The 22255-nt window shown below is 40.6% G+C and overlaps 1 protein-coding gene across 2 annotated transcripts in view; it reads left to right on the forward strand.

The window, feature by feature from the left end:
• LOC110383342 (uncharacterized) overlaps window positions 1–22255 on the forward strand; it is a 105805-nt gene that overhangs the window by 32027 nt on the left and 51523 nt on the right. For both annotated transcript variants that reach the window (XM_021344123.3, XM_049837971.2), the window contains one exon: window positions 9629–9751. In XM_021344123.3, coding sequence (XP_021199798.3) covers window positions 9629–9751 — 123 coding nt within the window. Of the gene's footprint in view, window positions 1–9628; window positions 9752–22255 lie in introns of those variants that run through there.

Genomic DNA, 22255 nt, shown 5'->3' on the forward strand with positions numbered 1-22255 from the left:
TCTCGAGGCGGGCTGCTCCTGTTCTTTCCTCTCCAGAGGAACTGCTGAGCTGGCTGGTCTTCGGGGCGTATTTTTATACGCAAGAACATTTCTTGGATATCAGCTGTGATGGCCACAGCCTTTTCTCGAAACCTAAATATAATGCCTGGGAGGGAGAGCAGTAAATCGGGGCCAGGAGTGCGTCGTTAAGACACACACCATTGCTTCGGGCTGCTGCATCAAACACAAGTCTCTGCTTACCTGGCTTGTTTGGGTTCTGCACCGCGAAGTGTGGAAGGTACCAGCACTTGGGGCTGGCCTTCTCCGTCCCATCGCATGGCACTGCATAACCTTTATCCAATAGGTTATCTATCTGCGATGTATATTGCACCGCGAATTCAGGCGCGGCGTCCATCTTCTGTTCAATCTTGACCAGTCTTCGTAGTGCCGCCTTATAGCTAGGCGGCATGGACACTGCGTCTTCTCGCCACGGCAGCCCCACTTGGTAGCCGCCCTCGATGGCTGTGGTTGTGGCCTCCACGATGACCTGTGCTCGACGGTCCGCGTCGCTCACTCTTGTCTTGTGAGTGACACCTAGGGCCTCGATCTTGAAATGCGCCTCCACAAGTTCATGAAGTTGATTATCACCTTTCATGTCTCGTTCATGAATATGTAGCACTCCATCTTCAGTGGCCACGAGCGTCCGAGGTGCTGTTCCATGCACCACCCAACCCAGCTGTGTTCTTGAGGCAGCAGGTTGGTTCGGACCTCCGACCCGGAGTTCTCGCGAGACAATATGTTCCCAGTGATCCGTTCCAATCAATACTCCTGGGCGTGTGGGCGCGTAACAAACCTCATTTGCCGGCAGGTCCCGCAGGTGCTTATAACCAAGCAGCGACGCCGGCACTGTTTGCTGATGCAGCTTCAGGTCTTTAATTGTCCTTGCTTGAAGCTGGTGGGGCGAGCACTCCTTGCCCACCCCTCTTATCTTAATGGTGACCACCTGGCTGTCCTCCTCCTGCGAGGACATGTTGACGCCGCAGATGTGCAGTGGCCGCACGGTGCCTTCTGCGCCAATACTTTCTGCCAGGCTGCTGTCAATTAATGTGATAGTTGCTCCTTCATCGAGGAGCGCGTGGGTCCTTACCTCCCCCCGTGGTCCTCCTATGACCACGGGGCACATCTTCAACAGGACGGCCCTATTGTCGGCGGCGGCTCGGTTGGCTACCGACATTACTGCTTCCTCCGTCTGTGTCTTGGGTGTGACTGTTTCCTCCTTCTTGGCAGGAGGATCGGAATGTAAGGCCGCACGGCTTTGCCCGGCATAAGACGCGCCGATGTTTCTTGACGGCGCATTTAAAGCAAATGCCGTTTTCTTTTACAAACTCCCAGCGCTGGCCTATATCCATGGCCTTATATTTAGGGCACTGTGTCAGCGCGTGGTTTTCTTTACATAGGAAACATTGGTCGGCCGCTGTCTCAATAGCGGCATATACTGCACCTTGCTTTTTCTTGCCGGCGACTGGGAACTTAGATGCTGCAGGCCGGACCTCCCGCTTTTGACCGGCAGTCGAGGCGCTCGCTACTGTTGAGTAAGTATATCTCAGCGCCCTGTCTGCCTCGCGCATCAAAAAACGTGCTAGGCTACATATCTCTGGCTCCGCAGTACCCTCGTTATCGCAGGCGAAGTCACACCATCTCGATCTCAGGTGTGGTGACAGCTTTTCCAAAATTTCCCTTGTAAGTAACGGATTATATAGATATCCGCGACGATCAATGGCTTTGAGTGTGCATATTGTATTTTGTACCTTAACTGCAAAGCTATTTAACTCTGCCGCCGAAGATCCGGGCCGCGGCACGCGTTTCAACTCGTCCAGCGCCTTGTCGATAATCATTTCCGGCCGACCAAAACACTGTTCCAGCGTCCTCATTATTACAGCCGGATCAGTTGCTGTATGCAGCAGTGCTGCTACCGCCTCCCGTGCCTCGCCCTTGAGGCACGTCCTGAGCCGCTGAAGGTTCTCAGCCGTGGACACTGTATACATATTGGTAGTATCATTGAAGGCTGCCTTGAATGCAAGCCACTCACTCACCGTTCCGGAGAACGCCGGCAGGTCCGTATGCCTCAGCCGAGGGCGCGCCATCTTCTCCAATGTTACAGCAAGTTGATCTATACTGTTTCTATTTCTAGACGGCGACCTCTCCCGCGGCCGTTCATCTCGCGCTGGTCTGTGTTCTTCCGCAGTATGTGCGGCCCCCTCCCCCCGTGCAGCGGGGGTATGGGTATTCAGCCACTGGCTTACCTTATTGTGCTGGTGCTGGTGATCATCGTGCAGGGCCTCGTCCTGCACGCTCTCCTGGTCGTCCTGAATTACAGATACTTCAGCGGCAAGCCGCTTTTTCACCAGCTCAGCTTCCATTTCCAGTTCTCGGCGGGTGAGAGCAGCCAGCTTTTCAGCTGCCTCTAACTCGGCAAGCCTTAAGCGCGTGGTCGCGCTGGTAGTCGACCTTACTGACCTAGATGAAGGTCCAGCGACAGCGTGCTCAGTGGCTAATAAAGTGGATTGTTCTACCTGCGGTGATGCCGGCGGGTCCATGGAGAGGCGACGCATCCGCTCCCTAGTTATTCTCTCCGCTTCCCGACGCTGCAGCGATGCGAGCAGGCCCGGGTCTCGTCGTTCAGAGGCCCGCCTCTGCTCCTCCAACTCCGTCAAGTCGCTCTGGCTACGTGTGATAACCATCGCGATCGGTAGACGGCACACACGTAATCACTTCACTCAACGTTCACTGCACTATCGGTTCGGATTTACACTAGCTGGTGGTAGCGCGGCGGTCACCGCCGGTGCCGGACGTGTGCGAGAGCAGGCTCTCCACAGTACCTGGCGTGTCCGCTGGAGGGCGCCACAGTGTCGTGCACAGTGTCGCACGGCGGCGAGCGCAGTCAGTAGCGCGGCGGCTACCGTCGACGCCGGCGCTTGGGAACAACATCTCCCAAGCCTGATCGGAAATCCCCCGAAATTGTGTCTTGGCTAAATAGCAGACCACCACTGGTGGCAAGACACCGAGGCATCGCAGGAAGGCCTAGAGGCAGCGATAGGGATCGTGTTATCGTATGTCAAACTGCTGCATCTAACATCTCTCCGATCGTAGCGGTTCACCGTTCCATCGGATAAAGGGATGTTAGACGAGAGAGTGCTCTTGCGTTTGCGCGTATGTTTGAGCACTATAATATATCCTGCGCATCTGACTGCTTCCGTATAATGGACCCCGATTTGGCGAAGACTAGTGGCGATAGGTTGAGGTAGAGAGGTTCGGGCTGATGCAACCTGAGCTTTGTCTGAGACCTGCACACTAGCGGCTCTGGGGGCGTGAGTACATGCCGTGGTCGTTTTCTCTTTGAGCTGGAGGGACAGAGGGAATCCGGCAGCACCCAGAGCGACAAAGCAGCCCTTTTTAGGGGAGCACTGCTTTCCTTGCTCAGCCTGGGAGGGGGCTAGAAAAGGTGCCCTAAAAAAATGCTCTCCCCAAACACTCTTTGGATAGCAGTAACCACGGCTGCTTCCGCATCTTTTTATTCGTGGTCGACGCAATAATAATAAACTTAAAACACCTTTACTGACTTTTGGTGCATGGAATGTCCGCACCCTTCTCGACCGGGAGACAAACGCCTGCCCAGAACGAAAAACGGCCATAGTTGCTCGAGAACTCCGCCGCTACAACATTGATATAGCTGCTGTAAGCGAAACCCACCTTGCCGATGAGGGCGAGCTAGTCGAGCATGGCGGTGGCTACACTTTCTACTGGAAGGGCACTGCTGCAACAGAACCAAGGAGGTCGGGAGTTGGTTTTGTGATCAAGAATAGTCTTGTGAAGACACTTCAAGAATGTCCAATTCACATCTCGGACCGTATAACCACATTGCGCCTTCACTTAGACGGTGACAATTTCCTTAATGTTATCAGTGTTTATGCACCGACGCTAGGTAGTTCTGACGACATCAAGGATAAATTTTATGAAGAACTTACACAATGTCTCCATAAAATACCGAACAGAGAAAAGATTCTCTTGTTAGGGGACTTCAATGCTAGAGTTGGTCGAGATTATGAAGCGTGGCCTAAAGTTTTGGGTAGACATGGGGTAGGCAACATCAACTCTAATGGCCAGTTGCTGCTTAGTTTATGTGCTCAATTCCAACTTGCAATCACAAACACCATGTTTCGCCTTGCTGCTAAGCACAAAACTACGTGGATGCATCCACGATCTAAGCACTGGCACCTCATTGACTATGCCATCACGAGGCAGCGAGACATCTCTCAGGTCCTAGTCACTCGTGCTATGCGCGGTGCTCATTGCTGGACGGACCATAGACTAATTGTCACCAAACTGCGTCTTTGCCTTCGGCGACCATTCAGGGCTAGCAGGAAAAAGCCTCAGAATATAAACATTGAGAAACTCAAACATCCGGGACCCCGAAGCAAATACGCTGAAACACTGGCATGTGATATACACTCTCATCAAAATACCGGTAATATTGATGCAGACTGGAACGCTTTATCGTCGTCCATTCTTGACGTAGCCATTAACACCATAGGTCTAAAAAATAAATGCAAGCAAGACTGGTTTGATGAGAACGACGAAGTTCTTTCTAAAGCTATTGCCAAACACCGAGAACTTCTCAAGCGCAGTAATAACAGCGCACTTATAAGAGAGAGTGACCGTGAGTTGCGTAAACTCACGAGACACACTAAAGATAAATGGTGGCAAGACAAGGCTCAATACATCCAGTGGCTTGCTGATAGTAATCAGCTCGGTGATTTCTATAGTGAAATTCGCAATCTCCTGGGTACCACCAACTTCATAAAGGTACCACTGAAGTCGCTGGATGGTAAAAGTCTGCTGAAAAGCAAAAATGAAGTGTTAGATCGTTGGGCAGAACACTTCAATAAGCTACTTAATGTAGATCGAACAGCCGATCTACACTACATAGACAGTTTGCCTCAACTTCAAATAGCAGAAGAATTGGATGATGCCTTGTCTAAACATGAGGTGCTTTGTGCCATCAAACAACAGCAAAATCAGCGTGCGGTTGGCCTAGACCTTATACCAGGTGAACTTCTGAAGTACGGCGGCGAGGAACTGCATTCGCGCGTCTGGGAAATGTTTGTGCTTATGTGGGAGAAAGAACAAGTTCCTGAAACTTTTAAGTTATCACGCGTCAGGGCTCTCTATAAGAACAAAGGCGACCGGTCGGAATGTGGTTCTTATCGCGGTATTTCACTGCTCTCTGTCTCTGGAAAGGTCTTCGCCAGAGTACTTCTGAACCGCCTCAGGAACCTTTCTGAAAAGATTCTGCCGGAAACCCAATTTGGTTTCAGACCAGACAGAGGAACTTGTGAGGCAATATTCGCAGTCCGTCAACTCCAGGAAAAAAGTAGAGAGCAGGGACAGCACTTGTATCTCTGCTTTATTGATCTGGAGAAAGCCTTTGACTGCGTCCCTCGCGAGGCCCTCTGGAAGGTCCTGAGAAAGTTGGGGTGTACAGAGAAGTTCATAAGACTCCTGCGACTCCTGCACGATGACATGCAATGTTGTGTAGCGGTTGAAGATGACCAATCGAGCTTCTTCTCCGTCACCTGTGGAGTGAAGCAAGGTTGTGTCCTGGCTCCCACATTGTTTGCATTATATTTCGCAGTTGTAGTCCGGGAAGTATTGACTTCTTCTCCTGAAGGAGTTCGTATTCGTTATCGGACTGACGGCAAACTTTTCAATCTGAATAGACTCAAGGCGACCACAAAGGTGTCCTATGCACATATACAGGATATTATGTATGCAGATGACCTCTGTTTCGTGGCTGAATCCCCTGAAGCCCTGCAACAGCTAGTCACGAACCTTCACAAGCAGTGCTGTACATTTGGTCTAAAAATCAGCATCAAAAAGACAGAAGTGATGTCTTTAGACAATCACGGACATCAAGAACTGGCCATTATGCTTGGTGAAGATGTGCTGAAGCAGGTCGATAAATTTCGATATTTGGGGAGCATTATAACATCAAAGTGCGACCTTGACGCCGAAATCAATAGCAGAATTGGTGCTGCAGCAGCTGCTTTCGGCAAATTCGACAAGAAGGTCTTCAGCTCCCATGACCTAAAGATATCCACAAAGGTCTCTGTGTATATGGCAGTTGTGTTGCCTTGTAAACTCTACTCAGCGGAAACATGGACACCGTACCGACGCCACATCAAGCAACTAGACCGCTTCCACCTCAAATGTCTGCGCAAAATATTAAATATCCGTTGGTTTGATCGTGTGCGTAACACAGAAGTGCTGAGGAAAGCCAATGTAGGTGGCATTGAAGCATACCTCATGAGGAGACAGCTTCGTTGGTGCGGGCATGTACTGCGCATGCCGGATACTAGAGTGGCCAAGCGCATCCTTTACTCCGAGTTGCAGGAGGGCAAGCGGAAACGTGGCGGACAGCTGCTGCGATACAAGGATGTGCTGAAGCGCCACATGAAAAGCTGTTCCATTGAACCGTCTCAGTGGGAGAATCTGGCATCCAACCGCAGAGACTGGAGAAGCCGCGTTAAAGCCAAAGTCTTTGACTTTGAAGCACGCCGGCTTTCTGAGTTGGATGCCAAACGAGATGAGTTGAAAGCTCGACCACCTGTAGCTATCAACTACAACTTTGTGGCTGGTACCCTGACATGTCCGCAGTGTGCGCGGACTTTCACGCACAAAATTGGATACTCCAGCCACATGAGAGCACACGCACGCCATTAGGGTCGAAGTGGTCGCCGTTGCCGAAATCGGCGTGGAAGATTATTATTAGCTGGTCACGACCTCGAGATCCGGCTCGAAGGACCAAAACTGCGGCGGTTACACTCGACGGCGGCGATAACTCACGAAACACTGAGTGGACTGTATGGATTAGAGTTATACGCGAATGTATTGCCACAGGGACTTGTTTAAATAATAAACGAATGCGACACTTTTACACGGCTTTTATTTATCACCACAATTGTTATCACTGGTTTACATTAAGTTTACTCTTTAGTTTACACGACTTTATTAGGTTACACACGATTGTAAACACTACGAGATTTATCACAGCAAAGTTATAACGATTTAAAACACAATAGTTTGAACACAATAGAGTTTAGCACAATAGAGATTTAAACACAATGAAGTTACAAGTTTTAAGCACAAAGAAGTTAGGGTATAAGTTTTAACACTAAGTTAGGTCACAAGTTTAACACTATTAGGTCATAAGTTTAACACAGTTTTATAATACAGTTTACACAGTTTTTATAACACAATTTACACGATTTTATAGAACACAATTATTAGCACATAGATTTAGAACAATTTTAAGAGTTTTAGGGCATAGGTTTTACCCTAGTACTTTCACTATTTTCACTGAGCACTGGTTATAACGAGCATTACTTGCTTACTGTGGGTCGACTACAATTTCTTTGAAAAATGACTCTATCTTTATACAATATTCTAAGGTCTCAAGTCGTAGGGGTACCGGACGGGTTACAATTTACGTTGACCAATTAGCTAAAATTTTACGACTTACGCCTGACCTTTTTTAGTCCCGCTACTCGACACGAGGGGGCTCTTTGATTAAACTAAGCATGCTCATTGGTGAAAATTATGGAAAAATACTGATGACCGTTATCTTTTTACGCACACATGTAAGCTTTCTTATCTATTGCGCAATGATTATTGCTATTGCATCAGCCAGATATTATTACTAAAAACCGTTACATTCAAAATCTTATTACGTAACAATCAAGTTAGTCACAACATAAACACATATTAAACAAAGCTTATCTGGCTATCAATAGTATCAGTAATAGCAGGTTTCAGCATGCATGTTATGCAGATTCATTTGGTTTAACAACAATCGATTACCTCATAACATTCCTAAATTAAGTACACATATTATATACATCTAGCCTATATCTACTGCAGGCTCGGCGTCCGCAACAGAATTGATAAAATATTATTTAATGTAGGTATACCTACTTTCGTAAAATTGACGTGCCCAACAGGTGCCCGATTCTCCTAATTTTACTTGAGCGCCCTTCGATTGACGTTCGACTCGATTCGACTGAGATCCAATCCCGACTCGATTACGATTGAAGCGTATGTGGCATTCCGCTATTTTTTCTTTGAAATAAACGTTTTTATCCTTTTCTGTCATTCAATAATGAATCATTTTGTCTGCAAATGATTTACGATTGCAAAATGATTGTACAGCAAACTACCGTATAGACCAAAATCATCAAAATAGCAGACCAATCGCACACCAATCAAATGTCAATCGAATACGATTGGTCTTTTATTAGTAGCAGAATGCCCGATATGGTTAAAACTGCTATTACGATCATATTGCGATTCGATTTCTATTCGATTTTGTCATTATTAACTTAGGAGAATCGGGGCCCAGGACAAATGAAACTATTGTTGTAGTATTACAAACGTTTTAATATGAAATAATATCTAATTATCTTAATTGCAAGTAAAAACGGTGTATGTTGTATTACAAGTTTATACAAGTTTTCGCTGGTTCGGCTTGTTGGTAGCATATGAATCCGTTTTAACTAACGTTTCTTCAACGGACAGGCTATGTCGCTTTCCGTCACGTTTTTATACCTGAAAAAGTGAAGTAATATTAATTTAATTTGATATTTATTAGTTCTTATACTCTCTATATATATTTTTTTATTATTTGACGATTTAGATGATTCTTTATTTCTGATTGGCGTTTTATTCCTTCTTAATTGTATACAAGAATATAGTATGTAAAAAAAAACAAAATAAGATTGAATAAAAAAATAATAAAACAAAACACGCCTGCGTAAAATAATACGAACTGAAAAGATAACTTGAATGACCTCTTTTTCTCTTGATTGTCTATTTTAGCTAGCTACCTGCTACCTAAAACCCAACTACGATTTTTCAACTTGTTTTGGCCTTTAAATCCGTTATTTTTCACCAGCATCAGTTCTTCGTTCACTAAATTTACATACAATAATAAATGTTATTTGGTAATACTCACGTTTCACAAGTTATGCACTGTTTGGTCTGTTCGTAGAAGAAAGTATCGACTGGGCACGGGTGAGACAGCCGATCGAGTATAGCCTGCCTTTTAAGCCGCGTAAAAACCGTAGTATCTGGTTGATCAGCTTGTGAACGATCCAGGAGTTGCGTGTTCCCCAACGTAAGCAGCAAGGCGCCGAACAACGCGAAAATCGTGAGCGAATTCATGGTGAGACGTGCTGACTCCTTGGTGATCGCGACTGCACTGTGCCGTACTAAATTGCAGCTCGAATTCATATGTGTGCACTCACTATTACATTGATAGCTCTCTACACTCATAAGTCCCCGTGACAACTTCATTAAGGATAATAGTTACTGTGACACATATTTTACGAAAAAACGAAATCCCATATTTTTTGATAGGTACCTAGCGCCTATTACACAAATGTCATGTCCATGTTATTATTCCAAGTTATCATCTTTAAATATCAGTTTAATAAATTAATTTACATATACATATAAAAGTATTATTTTCCGTCTAGTTATACATAATTTGCAGTGTGCGGCCGAGGGTCTTCTAATATGGTGGTTTCTGTTGCAGCGCTATGACGCCTCACACGCTGAAGGTGGAAAACTGCTCTTCACACTGCACCACTCCATCCGAGAGGCAGGACAACGTGGTCTCCGTGAAGGTCGGCTTCATCCACATCAACCCAGCGTCCAAGTGAGTCCACATTCACCATACTAGTATTAATAAGCTCGTGGAGAAGTTACATCCATACATTTCGACCACAGAATAAGCAACGATTGTCGCGGTCGGTCCATGGTTGGGTGACCACCGTGTTATGATGAGATCCTCCATACTTCGGGACTCTGATGTCGGCTCCGTTCAGACAGACTGGCTCGGAGAGAAGAGCAATTTCTTAACACGTTGAAAATCGAGTACTTAGTAATTGTAGTAAGGTTTATTTTTGGATGTGCACTGCTTTTGTCACTAAGAATGCTCGAAGGTGCTCGGTGTGAAATAATAAGAGGAGCCGACCGGCTCCGATCGCGTAATTTTTCTAAAGGTTTGGCTCCGATTGCATGCTCTTTAGCACATGCAGCCGATCGGCTCCGGTCTGTCTGAAAAGAAAAATACGCGCCGATGCTCTCCGAGCCGGTCTGTTTGAACGGACCCATAATCGTTAAGAGTAGTCAGAAGCCAAATAATCTGATGATGGGGTAGTGGCTAGTCGGAGGGTTGGGAAGCGAACTCTACGCGGGCGAAGCCTCGGGCGGAAGCCCGTTGTAAATAAAGCCAATGAATGTTTTTCTAAATATTTAAGATGTTTGATGTGACCTACCTTGACCTATTTTGACATCATCCTCCGAGCCTTTTTCCCAACTATGTTGGGGTCGGCTTCCAGTTTAACCGGATTCAGCTGAGTAGCGGTGCTTTACAAGAAGCGACTGCCTGTCTGACCTCCTCAACCCAGTGACCCGGGAAACCCGATACCCCTTGGTTAGACTGGTGTCAGACTTACTGGCTTCTGACTACCCGTAACGACTGCCAAGGATGTTCAATGACAGCCGGGACCTACAGTTTAACGTGCCATCGAAACACGGTCAATGGTGTCTAAGATATTCTTAGAAAGTACATACAAACTTAGAAAAGTTGCATTGGTACTTGCCTGACTTGGAATCGAACCCGCGCCCTCATACTTGAGAGGTTGGTTCTTTGCCCACTAGGCCACCATCATCCCTTGACACCACCACCTTGACCTATTTTGACAAAATGTCTATTTTTCAAGCATAAGTGCGTATCGTTCAAAACTGATTATGAAATCCATTTATAAAGATAGCTTCGTAAAACTCCCTGAAGCTGCGATTCTCTTAACATTAATAATCTCGTATCAAAGAATTTATAAATAAAGCATGTTTTCTTATAAAGAAAAACAATTGCTTAATATCCAATTCTTTTTTATAAAGCTTTTGTCTCGGTAATAGACGAAATCACTTACGAAATTTGTATACTCACTTATTTATGAGATGTTCAGAAATAACAACATTAGTCGTACCTATATATTTACATTTTTGTTCTAAATTCTGTTTGGTTTATTTTGTTAGAATATTTATAAATCGGAAACAACTGGTGCATTTTTATAGGTTTTTAATTTATTCGTTTTCTCAGAATAACTAATAGTAAACACCGGAAAGGTTACGGGAAATACTTAGCTAGAAACATACTAAATACCTGCATAAATTATGTTTATATAGGTACAAATGATTGTTACTTATAGGTACTAAAAAACAGAGGGAAAATGGAAAAGGAAAAACTTAATTTTAACGAAAGCCACATTTTGATGACAAATCATTTGTTTGAAGAATTAATTAACTTACTTGACGCTTCATCAATTACCCTTTCATTTCTCTAACCGCGTTTGTTGCAAATGTTGAACTCGTTAAGGAGATTAGCAGCTGAAACACCTTTTAGCTAACTGATAAACGCAGTTGGACTCAACTATGCTAGGTTAAGCAGATTAGATTACTAAATAGTAAAACTTATTACCTCCTAAAAACTATCCTGGTATTACCGGTTCCTGTGAGTATAACTCCGCGCACCCTCATTAAAAGAAGCCTTAAGCCTTCTTCGATAAATGGGCTATCTAACATGAAAAGAAGTTTTCAAACAAACTCATCAGTTTAATAATATTACAGGCACATATTTAGGTAATTAATTTAAGCTAGTCATATCTAAAGATTCGCCAGATTAACGTATGTTCCTACTTTTAATCGCAATTCGTATTTTGGAGTCATAATATAAATTGGTATTAAGTGCTAATAATTTTCGTATCTCCCGTGATCACGATTTCTGAAAGTACATTGAGTACTAAAGCAGATTAAATCCGGAAGGTCTTTGCCGAAACAGGCAATTAGTCTTTGTGAAAAATTAACAAGCATTAGGTACAACGCTAGCAGGTCAACCTACCTCTGTAATGTTTTACCAATCGAACATTAACCTTCCACTATTGTGATAAGGTTGAAAATCGATTGTAAAAAATCCGTACTATACGAGCTTTCAGGATTTATTTAAGCATACAAAGTAGAGATACTCACAAAGCAAAGGAATTTATTTATTATAAACTGTGTTCATCATCATTATCATCCCTATCCCATTTTTTTACATGCAATTCTATCTGCCGTTATTTTACAGGCAATATTCTTTCTGACCATATCGACTTTCACACTATTTTAAAAAAATACATATTATACAAGATATGTAAATAAGATACAAGTACATATTAGATCTATATATAAAACTACTACTAAGTTTTATTCTATCACAGAATAAGAGAAGGCAATAACTATTCCTTTGTAGTAAAATAAATTTGTAGTTGGTCCGTTTAGGGTCCCGTTACCAAAGCGCGAAATCTTAGTCGCCGTGGGACGTAAGATTTTATCTGAGTTATTTTTGTATCATGTAATAGCGAGGTATAAAAAATGTGTATCTTTGAGAAATTGTAAGGGTATTTTTACTTTTACTATAGTAATACATAATAACTTGAGAGCGAAGCAAGAAAGTACTTATGTAGATCTTTGAAACCATAAGATGCGATAAGTTTATCAAATAAATTACGAATAAGTAGGTATAACCTATTTATGCCTACGAAATCGTTTGTATCCCTGTAAATTACTAGTTATTTTTCCTCTACCTAATTTTCCGCCTAGTTTTGTGAAAGAGTAGTTGATTACTGTACTGCCTTTAATTGTTTACTGACGCAAATTTATTTTAGAGATAAAATATGGTCTCTCTGATTTGACTTACAAACCAAATGACATTTTATTGGCCCAATCAGATCAAACTATTATCACTAATAATTAAAAACGTCTATACTATTATTGATACGGAACCCCTAGCATATTCCTATTCGCATTAGATTTACAGTTTTGATTCCGAGACATTTGAGCCATACAATATCTTACTGTCTAGCGTGTGCTAGCGTCCTGAGATAAGATTTATAATAACAATAAAAATATACCTAACATTACAAATGAAAAAAGAAAATAGGAATCTTTTGTACGTAATACATTTTCACGTGTGATTTGGTTTTGTAAAATGTGTAGATACTGTATATAAGGCCATAGGTATGATGTTTTCTTGATATTTCGGAACTTAGGCGTCAATAAAAGGTGCAAATGAAAGTTAGTATAAGGAAATCTGCTATACAATTAAAATGTGACTTTAATTTTAGATGCCTCTTTCAGTTATATCTTGTTATAAGAAACTAGCTACCGCCCGCGGCTTCGCCCGCGTAGTGTTCGGTTATATCGCGTTTCCAAGAGAATTCTTCAAAAGTCCTAGTAAGGAATACCTAATAGATTTAAGATTTCTGACATAACGAAGATTTTATATGAAAGTCACAGAAATGCTGACTCGTTAGTCTGCGAAGACCATTTTCCCAGTAAATTGTAAGTAAATACTGAATAGGAACAAACTTTTGCTAAGAGACAAAGCTAGGAGTTTCTGAACTAAGTCTCAACCCTGTCGATTATGGAGTTTCTAGAGAGTTCAGTGACACAAAAGATAAAAGATACGGAGTCACGGACGGAAAGGAAAATGATGAGAATCTTTTGAAACTTAAATCAACATCTAAATTGTATAGTGGGCGTTTTTATTAACATAAATAGATAGAATTACAATGGTTTATTTTAATAATTGTAACAAAATAAGAAAACACTATAGTGTGTGAACTGAGGGCTTAAGTTAACTAAAATTATTTGCACAAATACTTTGTAAATAATATTGTTCTGTTATCAGAAATTCAGTGTGTACTTATACCGAGTTTCGATTTAGATAAGTGCTTAGGAAAATCCTTATGGCCGTATGACCACGTAGCAGCAGGTATACCTTTTCTTATGAATAAAAGAGGTTGAGGCGTCTTCAAAACTTGGGTAACAAACAAACAAATACATTCGAATCCAGAACCTTTTTCGTAAGTTGGTTGACAAAATAAATTAAAGTTCGACGATTTCTGGGAAGGACTGAAAGTTTGCTTTTCCATAGGTAGGCAAAAAAGCTTTTCCTAAAGCGAATACATGGATTTTTTCCACAAAGACCCCGATTCTTATAAGTCCTGCCTGATTACGTAAAAAAAAATACCAGTTAAACATAGAACCTTCTCTATTTTGGAGGGAGTTAAAAGTAAATCTGTTCCCATCCAATTCTACACATTTAATTTACTCTTTCATCACTCAGCATTACGAGCAGAGTACTCTCAGAGTGCAGATTAAACAATCGGCCGACAGTTGCATTTTTTTTTTAATAAATCTTGATTCCAATCATTGTTCAGTCGGTTTGAGACAGGTTTAGTACCAAATCAAACACAAAGTCAAAGTCGATTTTTTTTTTATTTCAAATAGACCTATGAAAGCTCTTTCGAAACGTCAAACTAGTTGAACTTTGCACTAGTTTGCACTGGTTGATCAAAGTCAAAGTCAAAGTCAAAGTCAAAGTCAAAATCATTTATTAAAATAGGCTAATACGATTAGCACTTTTTAACGTCAAAATTTTACATGAATGACAGCACCCCCAAAACGCCCCCCTTTCACCACTTCCTAGTGTTATGGCTGGAAAGAAGAAGCGGTGAAGAACAAACTTCCCAGCAACACAGCTGTCTATTACAATTTAATCTTTGTAATGTGCGCATTTTCATACATATCAAGCGGCCGATAAAACTGTCGGCAGGCTGAAAAGCCTGTAGTTTGTAATCTTACTTCAATATATCACCTTTGTATTTCGGCGGCCATTGTTATTCCGAGCACAGACACAACACGCCTGTAGCTATATAAGCGTGCGTGATTTGATCTCATTCATCATGTATCCAAACTGTTTAGATGTTTTTGTAACATTTTTGTTTGGTTTTTGCGAGAAAACGATAACATTACGTCATGTTTTATTGTTCCATGTAGTTTGTATTTAGAGATCCGATGGTGACTGCTAAATAGAGAGGAAAAAGGTAGGTAAAACAAGGCAAGGCATATGTACCTACAATAACAAAGATTTACTTTCAATTTCTTTTCTACAAAATGTTACAGAAAAAGGTTTCTTGCCCCAAGATTAAGTCAGTTCCTTTCTCCTAATTTACCTTTTCTAATAGTGGGGTTGTGTCATTCCGTGCTTGTATGTGTGCGTAACGCATTTGAAGCACTATTCCACGTGCCGAAGCTTCCTTATATAATACATACTGCATATGTGTATGTACTGTGGGCAGCCAACTAACTAGCAGTTTATGACAGACACATGATAACATGTTTTATACTGTATAAATACACATTGATTGTATTATTTTGTAGCCATATGTTTTCTAATAGGTTATTCTATCCAATTGTATTAGGTATTATTTATTTATATATCTACACAGAAATGTTATAAAATGACTCACTAAAACCATTAAAGAAAGTACCTACTTTACAGCCAAGCAAACATACATATATATATGCTAAATTATTTACCTGCCAACACACATTTTACAAACATCATTTTCAAGGGTGTGAAAAATGGTACACACGCATTTTCCTCCACAGCCTGCGCGGGAAAACGCCTGTATTTTAATTAAATGAGGGTTTTTGAAATTTTTTCTGCCACCGGGTGGCGCCACGTATGCGTCTGGTCCAAACAGCTGTCAAATAGTATGGAATTGTAGGTGCCGAACTTATTTTTTATTGAAATTCTGTCATATTGGAAGTGTTATTGATTTTATTATGGACTACGGTCAGAATAAGGTTTCCGAACTGAGCTAAGAGAGAAGGTGCAAAAGTCACTGGTACTAAGGAAAATCTTGTTGAAAAATTTGTTAACACAATATGATTTAGTTTTTTTTATTTACTCAACCGCAATAGTAAAACAATAATGCAGTGCTTTAATTATAAAATAAAAAAAACACTAAAATCGTTCACTATTCATAGTAAAGATAAGCACTTTGACAGTTATTGGACCTGACGACTCGGTGCTGCCACCTCGTGAATTGCCATTTTAGAAAACCCTCATTCGGCAACATTCTTAATTAAAAAGGTTGAAGTTTTTATTGTGCTGTTACGTGTGCCAAAATTTCATCTGGCATGTTGACTTTAGCGTTCCACTTTCGAAATATTAAAAAAAAGTTTGATCATTGACAAGTCAGGTTATATTGGATTCTGTTTGTTTTAGTTTTCTTTTATTTATTCAGGCTGTGTTTAAAGCTAATGGAGCTAGGATAATAGTATAATTCGAACCCGAAAGTAAATCTTTAAAATGTAAATAGACCCAGAGTATTCCTGCATTTCTCTCTCTAAAACAATTTGATAGGTTGACATATAATGAGTGTTTTGGGGAAAGCCACCAAAAATATATAACCACTTATATATACCACAAAATAGTAGATATACAAGTTAATTTATGAGTTCTTTATATTGTAAAGAATAAGAAGGTTAGCAAAACTCGGCGCCTTTAAACACGGTCACTTAAACACGGATAAAGCGGATAAGCTTCTCAAAGCCTTTTTTTTCTTTTTTTTTTTTTTATCGACGTAAAATCATCAAATGACCCCTCCCGCTGTGGGTTAGCAGCGGTGAGGGAGTGTCAGACTCTTACTTATGTACCAGGGCCGCGGTATCTCTTTCGAACAACCCGCAGCCCCGGCAGGCCTTGGCCCTGCTGGGCCCCGCTGGGGTTGCTGACATCTCTTTGAGGAGCGCGTGGAACAACGCGCGCCGTCGACACGGGTCTGTCGTCTAGAAAGACAGAGGGACGATGAGCCACCCGAACTCACCGCCCACAGACCCACGCCTACGGTGGCCGGGAGTCATCTCGCGACACCCGGCGCCCATGGTGTCTACCTGGTCCAGCGCGGCGGCCGGGATGAGAGGTGCGAACTCTCTGGCGTTCCGCCTCCTCCTTCTCGAGCATGACCGCTTCGCAGAAGGAGGCGACGGCATCCCATTCCCTCTCGCCCCGGACCATGGCCTGAACCAGGGCCGGACGCGAGAGGTCGCCGCCGCCCAAAGCCTCGACGAGGACCCGGCGGTGCCCTTCCCATGCGGGGCACACCTGGACTGTGTGGTCCACCGTGTCCTCGGGGCTGTCCGCACAATGGTGACACCCGGGCGCCTCCTCACGACCGATGCGGTGCAGGTACCTCCCGAAACAACCGTGTCCGGTGAGGACCTGCGTCATGCGGTACGTGAGGGCGCCGTGACTCCTCCCGAGCCACTCCTCAAAGAGGGGACTTACCGCCACGATGGTGGCGTGCCCTGGCTTCTCAAAGCCTTAGAGGGACATTTTTCCTATTTATTTTTGTCAAAATCTAGTAAATTGCTTCCTTGGTTTTATTCACGAATACAGTTCTTTACAAAAGGTGAACCTTGATTGACTCGCATTTATGTTTTTTTTTTTCATAATTACAACTTATTGTCTGAGCATTTCTTGGTGCAGTTGACAACTCTGTCAATCAGTATACAAGATGCTATTTTACTATGTCAATTGGTTCAGACTATTTAGTTAAATAATATAATATAATGTACATCTAATGAGTAATACGTCACATGAAATATAATTATTTTAAGGAGTGATTCATCAAGTTGGCCTTTGACATATTTATGGCGTATTTTAGTATTCCAAATTAAACTGGAGAATAATATTTGTCTTTCCTTTTATTACGAAACATTACGTTTGGCACGTTTATTTAGATTGTTTATTAGAATAGCTCACACATTCCGCGAAAAAATGTAAATACAGTAAACAAATTGGTTACATATTCAAGTATTTTGTTATTGTTAATTGGTAAGTAATATTTTTCATATTATTGTGTAAAATCACCAGAAATGTAATAAACGTAACTATGTTCTAATAACTTTATTATGTGGTTTATTTATATTGAATGGCAAAGAATGTGTATTTATTAAAGGAATTGTGATTGACGTAAGTAGTTTTTAGAACGAGAACGAGTAAAGATTATTTTCTACGCAAAATAAGGCATATTACTGTAAAGTAACACATAAATATACCTGTCTAGATACCTTTACGTATACCATCTAAGTTGGATCCATTTCATCAGTGATCCATCGTATTTCCTCGTATATGCAACGTCGAAGCTTCGAGAAGCAAATAGTTGGTAATTCGTCTCGACGGCTCCGAATTGAGATTGATTTCGGAACAGAAAAAGACATCTTATTTTTTTATGGGCGCCTGGTACCGATAGGTATAGTTTTTTGGTTACCTTAGGAAAATCTACTGGTAAAGGGTGACTGGTAATTAGGTAGTTACTGATACTTTAACTCGTGATTCTACTCATGATTATAAACAACTTTCCTAAGGATTTTTTTATGCTTACTAGTTTAATTAAACTACAAAACTGGGGTCTGAAATTGAGCACAGCACTCGCGCTTTTTCCTGATGAGCTGTTACGGTGTCTGTATAAAAAAAATCCTTGATTGATAAAAAATAAATCCAAAGGTGGATCCAGACATTCCGAGGCTTGCATCTTAGCAAAAGGTCTGGATACGGCTCATCTGTAATAGGAAAACCTCACATTGGTAATGAATTTATCCCAAAAGTTGAATCGTCGAAGTTTTAAGTAACACACAACGATAAAACTCGGGAAATTGCAAGCCAAATAGAAAAACTTTGAGAGTGTATTTTAATTATAGACCTGTTATTTTTTACGCTGGCACATTTTTAGCTTGTTATTTACTTAGGCACTCTGTTTAGCTATGTTTTGTATTTATCTAAAACGTGTTTAAGATATTGTGTATTGAGTAAAGTTAGATTCCACTTTTTGCACTTCTTTTCTTCTGTAAATCTTATTTTAATATTTTTTTTATAAAGTTACAATAGTTGTTAAATGTACTAGTTATAAGCTAATATATTTAATATCATTTCAATTTTTGCATGTTACTGGTCTGGTATATAAAAACCTCCTTTTTCTCTAACCTAAACCTACACAGGCATAAAAAAAAACATCTGAATAGTATGAAAACTCCTTTTTGGAGGAAGGTTTACAACTTTTTGTGTGGGTTTGCCTTTCTGCTAAACATGAAAATAAAGAATTTAGAAATAAGGATTTTTCAATTCCTGTACAGATATAGTCAGAGAGAGAGAAAATCTCGACGCTAATCCGTAATAGGGTTGTGGATGTCAAGTGGCAGTTGTCTATGACAACTCTTTGGTTGAAGCTGCTAAGTCCCTGAGCCGAGCTGATTGCAAAGTCGAACGCGCCATTTTTATTTCTAAGCTTCTTGCTTTGGCGATTGGGTCGTTCTATTTTTAAATGGTGACAAAGATTTGAATATTTTTAAAAAAATATATATTTTTAATCTGTAAGGTTTTATTGTTCTGGGAGTGTTTGGATGTTTGGAGATGGAGTTTTTATATATATTTGATATTTTGTTTGTTGATCGTAATAAATAATTTTAAAAAAAGTTAGCTATTCCTGGGGGACGTAACGGAAACCTTGGAAAGGAAGTTACCATAGCATATGTATTTGAAAAAAATCTTAACAGATGTTAAAATAATCATTCAAAGAGAATTTAATGGTTCATTAATCTAAACATTATATTCATTAGGCCATTTATATGCTCACTTCGTTTAGTTTTGCTAATTGCAGACGTTGGACCGTTGCGAAGATAATAAATTAGCTCCATAGATCACTACTGCGGATTTCGGAGTTCCACACTGAATATAATTTAGTTTTCTCATGACAAATTAATAGATATGTTTTATATGTTAAACTAGTAAGTATTTAAAGATTTTTATTGATTTAGAAGATGTAAGTAAAACAAAACGTTCTGTTAAAACGACACCGTAATAAATACAAATAAAAAAATTAAATAATAGCACTTTCTTCTTGTTTTATGTTTTTTTTTCTACGACACTGCATTAGCCTATTAAATATGAAAACCAATAAGCACCAGTGTACCAGCGTGTGTAGTACCAAAGATATACTTAATATTTCCACTCATTAGTTTTTCGTTAAATAATGGTTTCCATTACTTTTATTACACTGGTCAACAGTGGTTTTGGTGCCGAAAAGCTGTATTATTTTTTTAATTTAGGACCCTATAGTAATTACATAAATAGCAAAAATTTTGATTTTCTACGTGTAGTTTTCTAGATTTTTTTATTAAACAGAAAAAACCATAATTACACCAAAAACAACATATATTAAATTCTTATGTACACAAAAACTTCTTTTTACGCGATTTTCGTGAATGAGGAGTAGCAGGACAATCACGCTGCATCCCCCAGCAGTAGTCAGCCATCATATGCTGATCCCATCGGCCTTGGTACCTCTCTTCCATAGTTTTTAGGTCCTGATGAAACCGCTCCCCTTGTTCTTCGCTATAGGAACCAAGATTCTCTGGAAACTGGTCAAGGTGACTGTGGAGATAATGCACTTTGATGGACATGTTACATCCTAAGTTTTTGAAATTCTCCAGCATGTTGTTAACAATTTCAGAGTAGTTACTAGACTTGTGATTTCCCAGAAAATTTTTTGTAACTTCAACAAACGAATTCCACGCAAGTAGCTCCAAACTGGTCATTGAACTTGAGAAATTAGTATCATTTATTAATATTCTTATCTGTGGTCCATCAAAATACCCGCTTTTATCTTTTCTATGCTTAGACTACGAAATTTTCTCGTTATATAAGAAAAACATTGCCCATTTTTATCTAACGCCTTCACAAATTGTTTCATTAGTCCTAGTTTAATGTGCAAGGGGGGCAATATAATTTTATCTCTTGGAACCAAAGATGGGTTTATTACATTCTGCTTTCCCACTTCCAACATCTCACGTACAGGCCAATCTCTATTTCTCCAGTGTTGCTGTTTAGCACGACTATCCCACAGACAATAAAAACATGGGTATTTGGTGTATCCACTTTGCTGTCCTAATAAGAAGTTAACCATTTTTAGATCTACACAAATGCTCCATTTGTGTTCATTATATTTGATTTTTCCTAGAACAAGTGCAATATTTTGATATTCTTCCTTTAATTTGGTTGAATGAGCAATGGGAACTGAACCAAATTGGTTGCCATTGTGTAAAAGAACACACTTAAGGCTTCGTTTAGAACTGTCTATGAAGAGACGCCATTCACTTGGTTGGTATTTTGAAAGACCCATTTTGAGAAGTATACCTTGCACATCCGAACAAAAAACAAGATCATTTTCCGAATTAAAAAATGGTAGCAAATCTTGCTCTCTTGTACGATAGAATGTCACTTTCGTACCTGACGCCAACAAGTTTTTTTCTTTTAATCTAGAAGCCAACAACTCTGCAGATTCTTTAGGTAGTTCGAGATCCCTTATTAAATCGTTTAATTCGACTTGGGTAAAAGGTTTTGGCTCTGAAGACGCTGTTTCTTCAATGTCACTATCGCTTGACGCGTTACTATCGGTTTCTTCACATGATGATTCATAGGTAAAACAAAACGTTGGAACAGGTACTTCCTCTGAATGTGGTAAAGGTCTTCTAGCCGATTGTAAGTCTGGATAAATCATTTTTTTAACGTTAACACCATGCAAATTGACACAGCAGAAGTAACAGTCATCGAAGTGATTTTTTGGTTCTCTCCATTGCATAGGCACCCCGAACCTCATACGGCTTCTTTTACCACTGACCCATTGTCTCAAGTGTTCATAGCACATTTTACAAACAATTTGCGGTATCCATGGCTTGTTTTTATCTTCAATTTGCGAGTTAAAGTACGAAAAATAGGCACTTTTTATAAAATCTGTAATAGGTTTCCTAAACTTTTTGACTGTATATTCCCCACAAATGTAACAAAACATATTTGGATCATTGACACAACTTCTACGCGATGAAGACATTGTATCAAAATCGATTTATTTATTGAAAGAGACAAATAAGACTTGAAACCGTGCTCACGAAAGTACTATTTACTGCAAAGTTAAAAAATAGAGGGTAGACAAAAAACTACACGTAGGAAAAAAAAAAAAATATTTTTAGTGTTGTCAATGCATACCTAATACAAAACCGTAAATGAGATCTCGGCACCAAAATTTTTTTTTTCTTTTGTTGACCTGTGTTATGAATTATTGATTGTACTTTTTGCACATATTTACTTAACACTGTACAAAGGCGGACTTCTTTAATTCTTTATAATTCAATTACAATCAAACACGGGCAATTAGAATAATGGTTTTTTTTTAATTACAACATCGACTAATTAATATGATGATGATGA

The sequence above is a fragment of the Helicoverpa armigera genome, chromosome 8, assembly GCF_030705265.1.
Source record: "Helicoverpa armigera isolate CAAS_96S chromosome 8, ASM3070526v1, whole genome shotgun sequence".
NCBI classification, from domain to species: Eukaryota; Metazoa; Arthropoda; class Insecta; order Lepidoptera; family Noctuidae; genus Helicoverpa; species Helicoverpa armigera.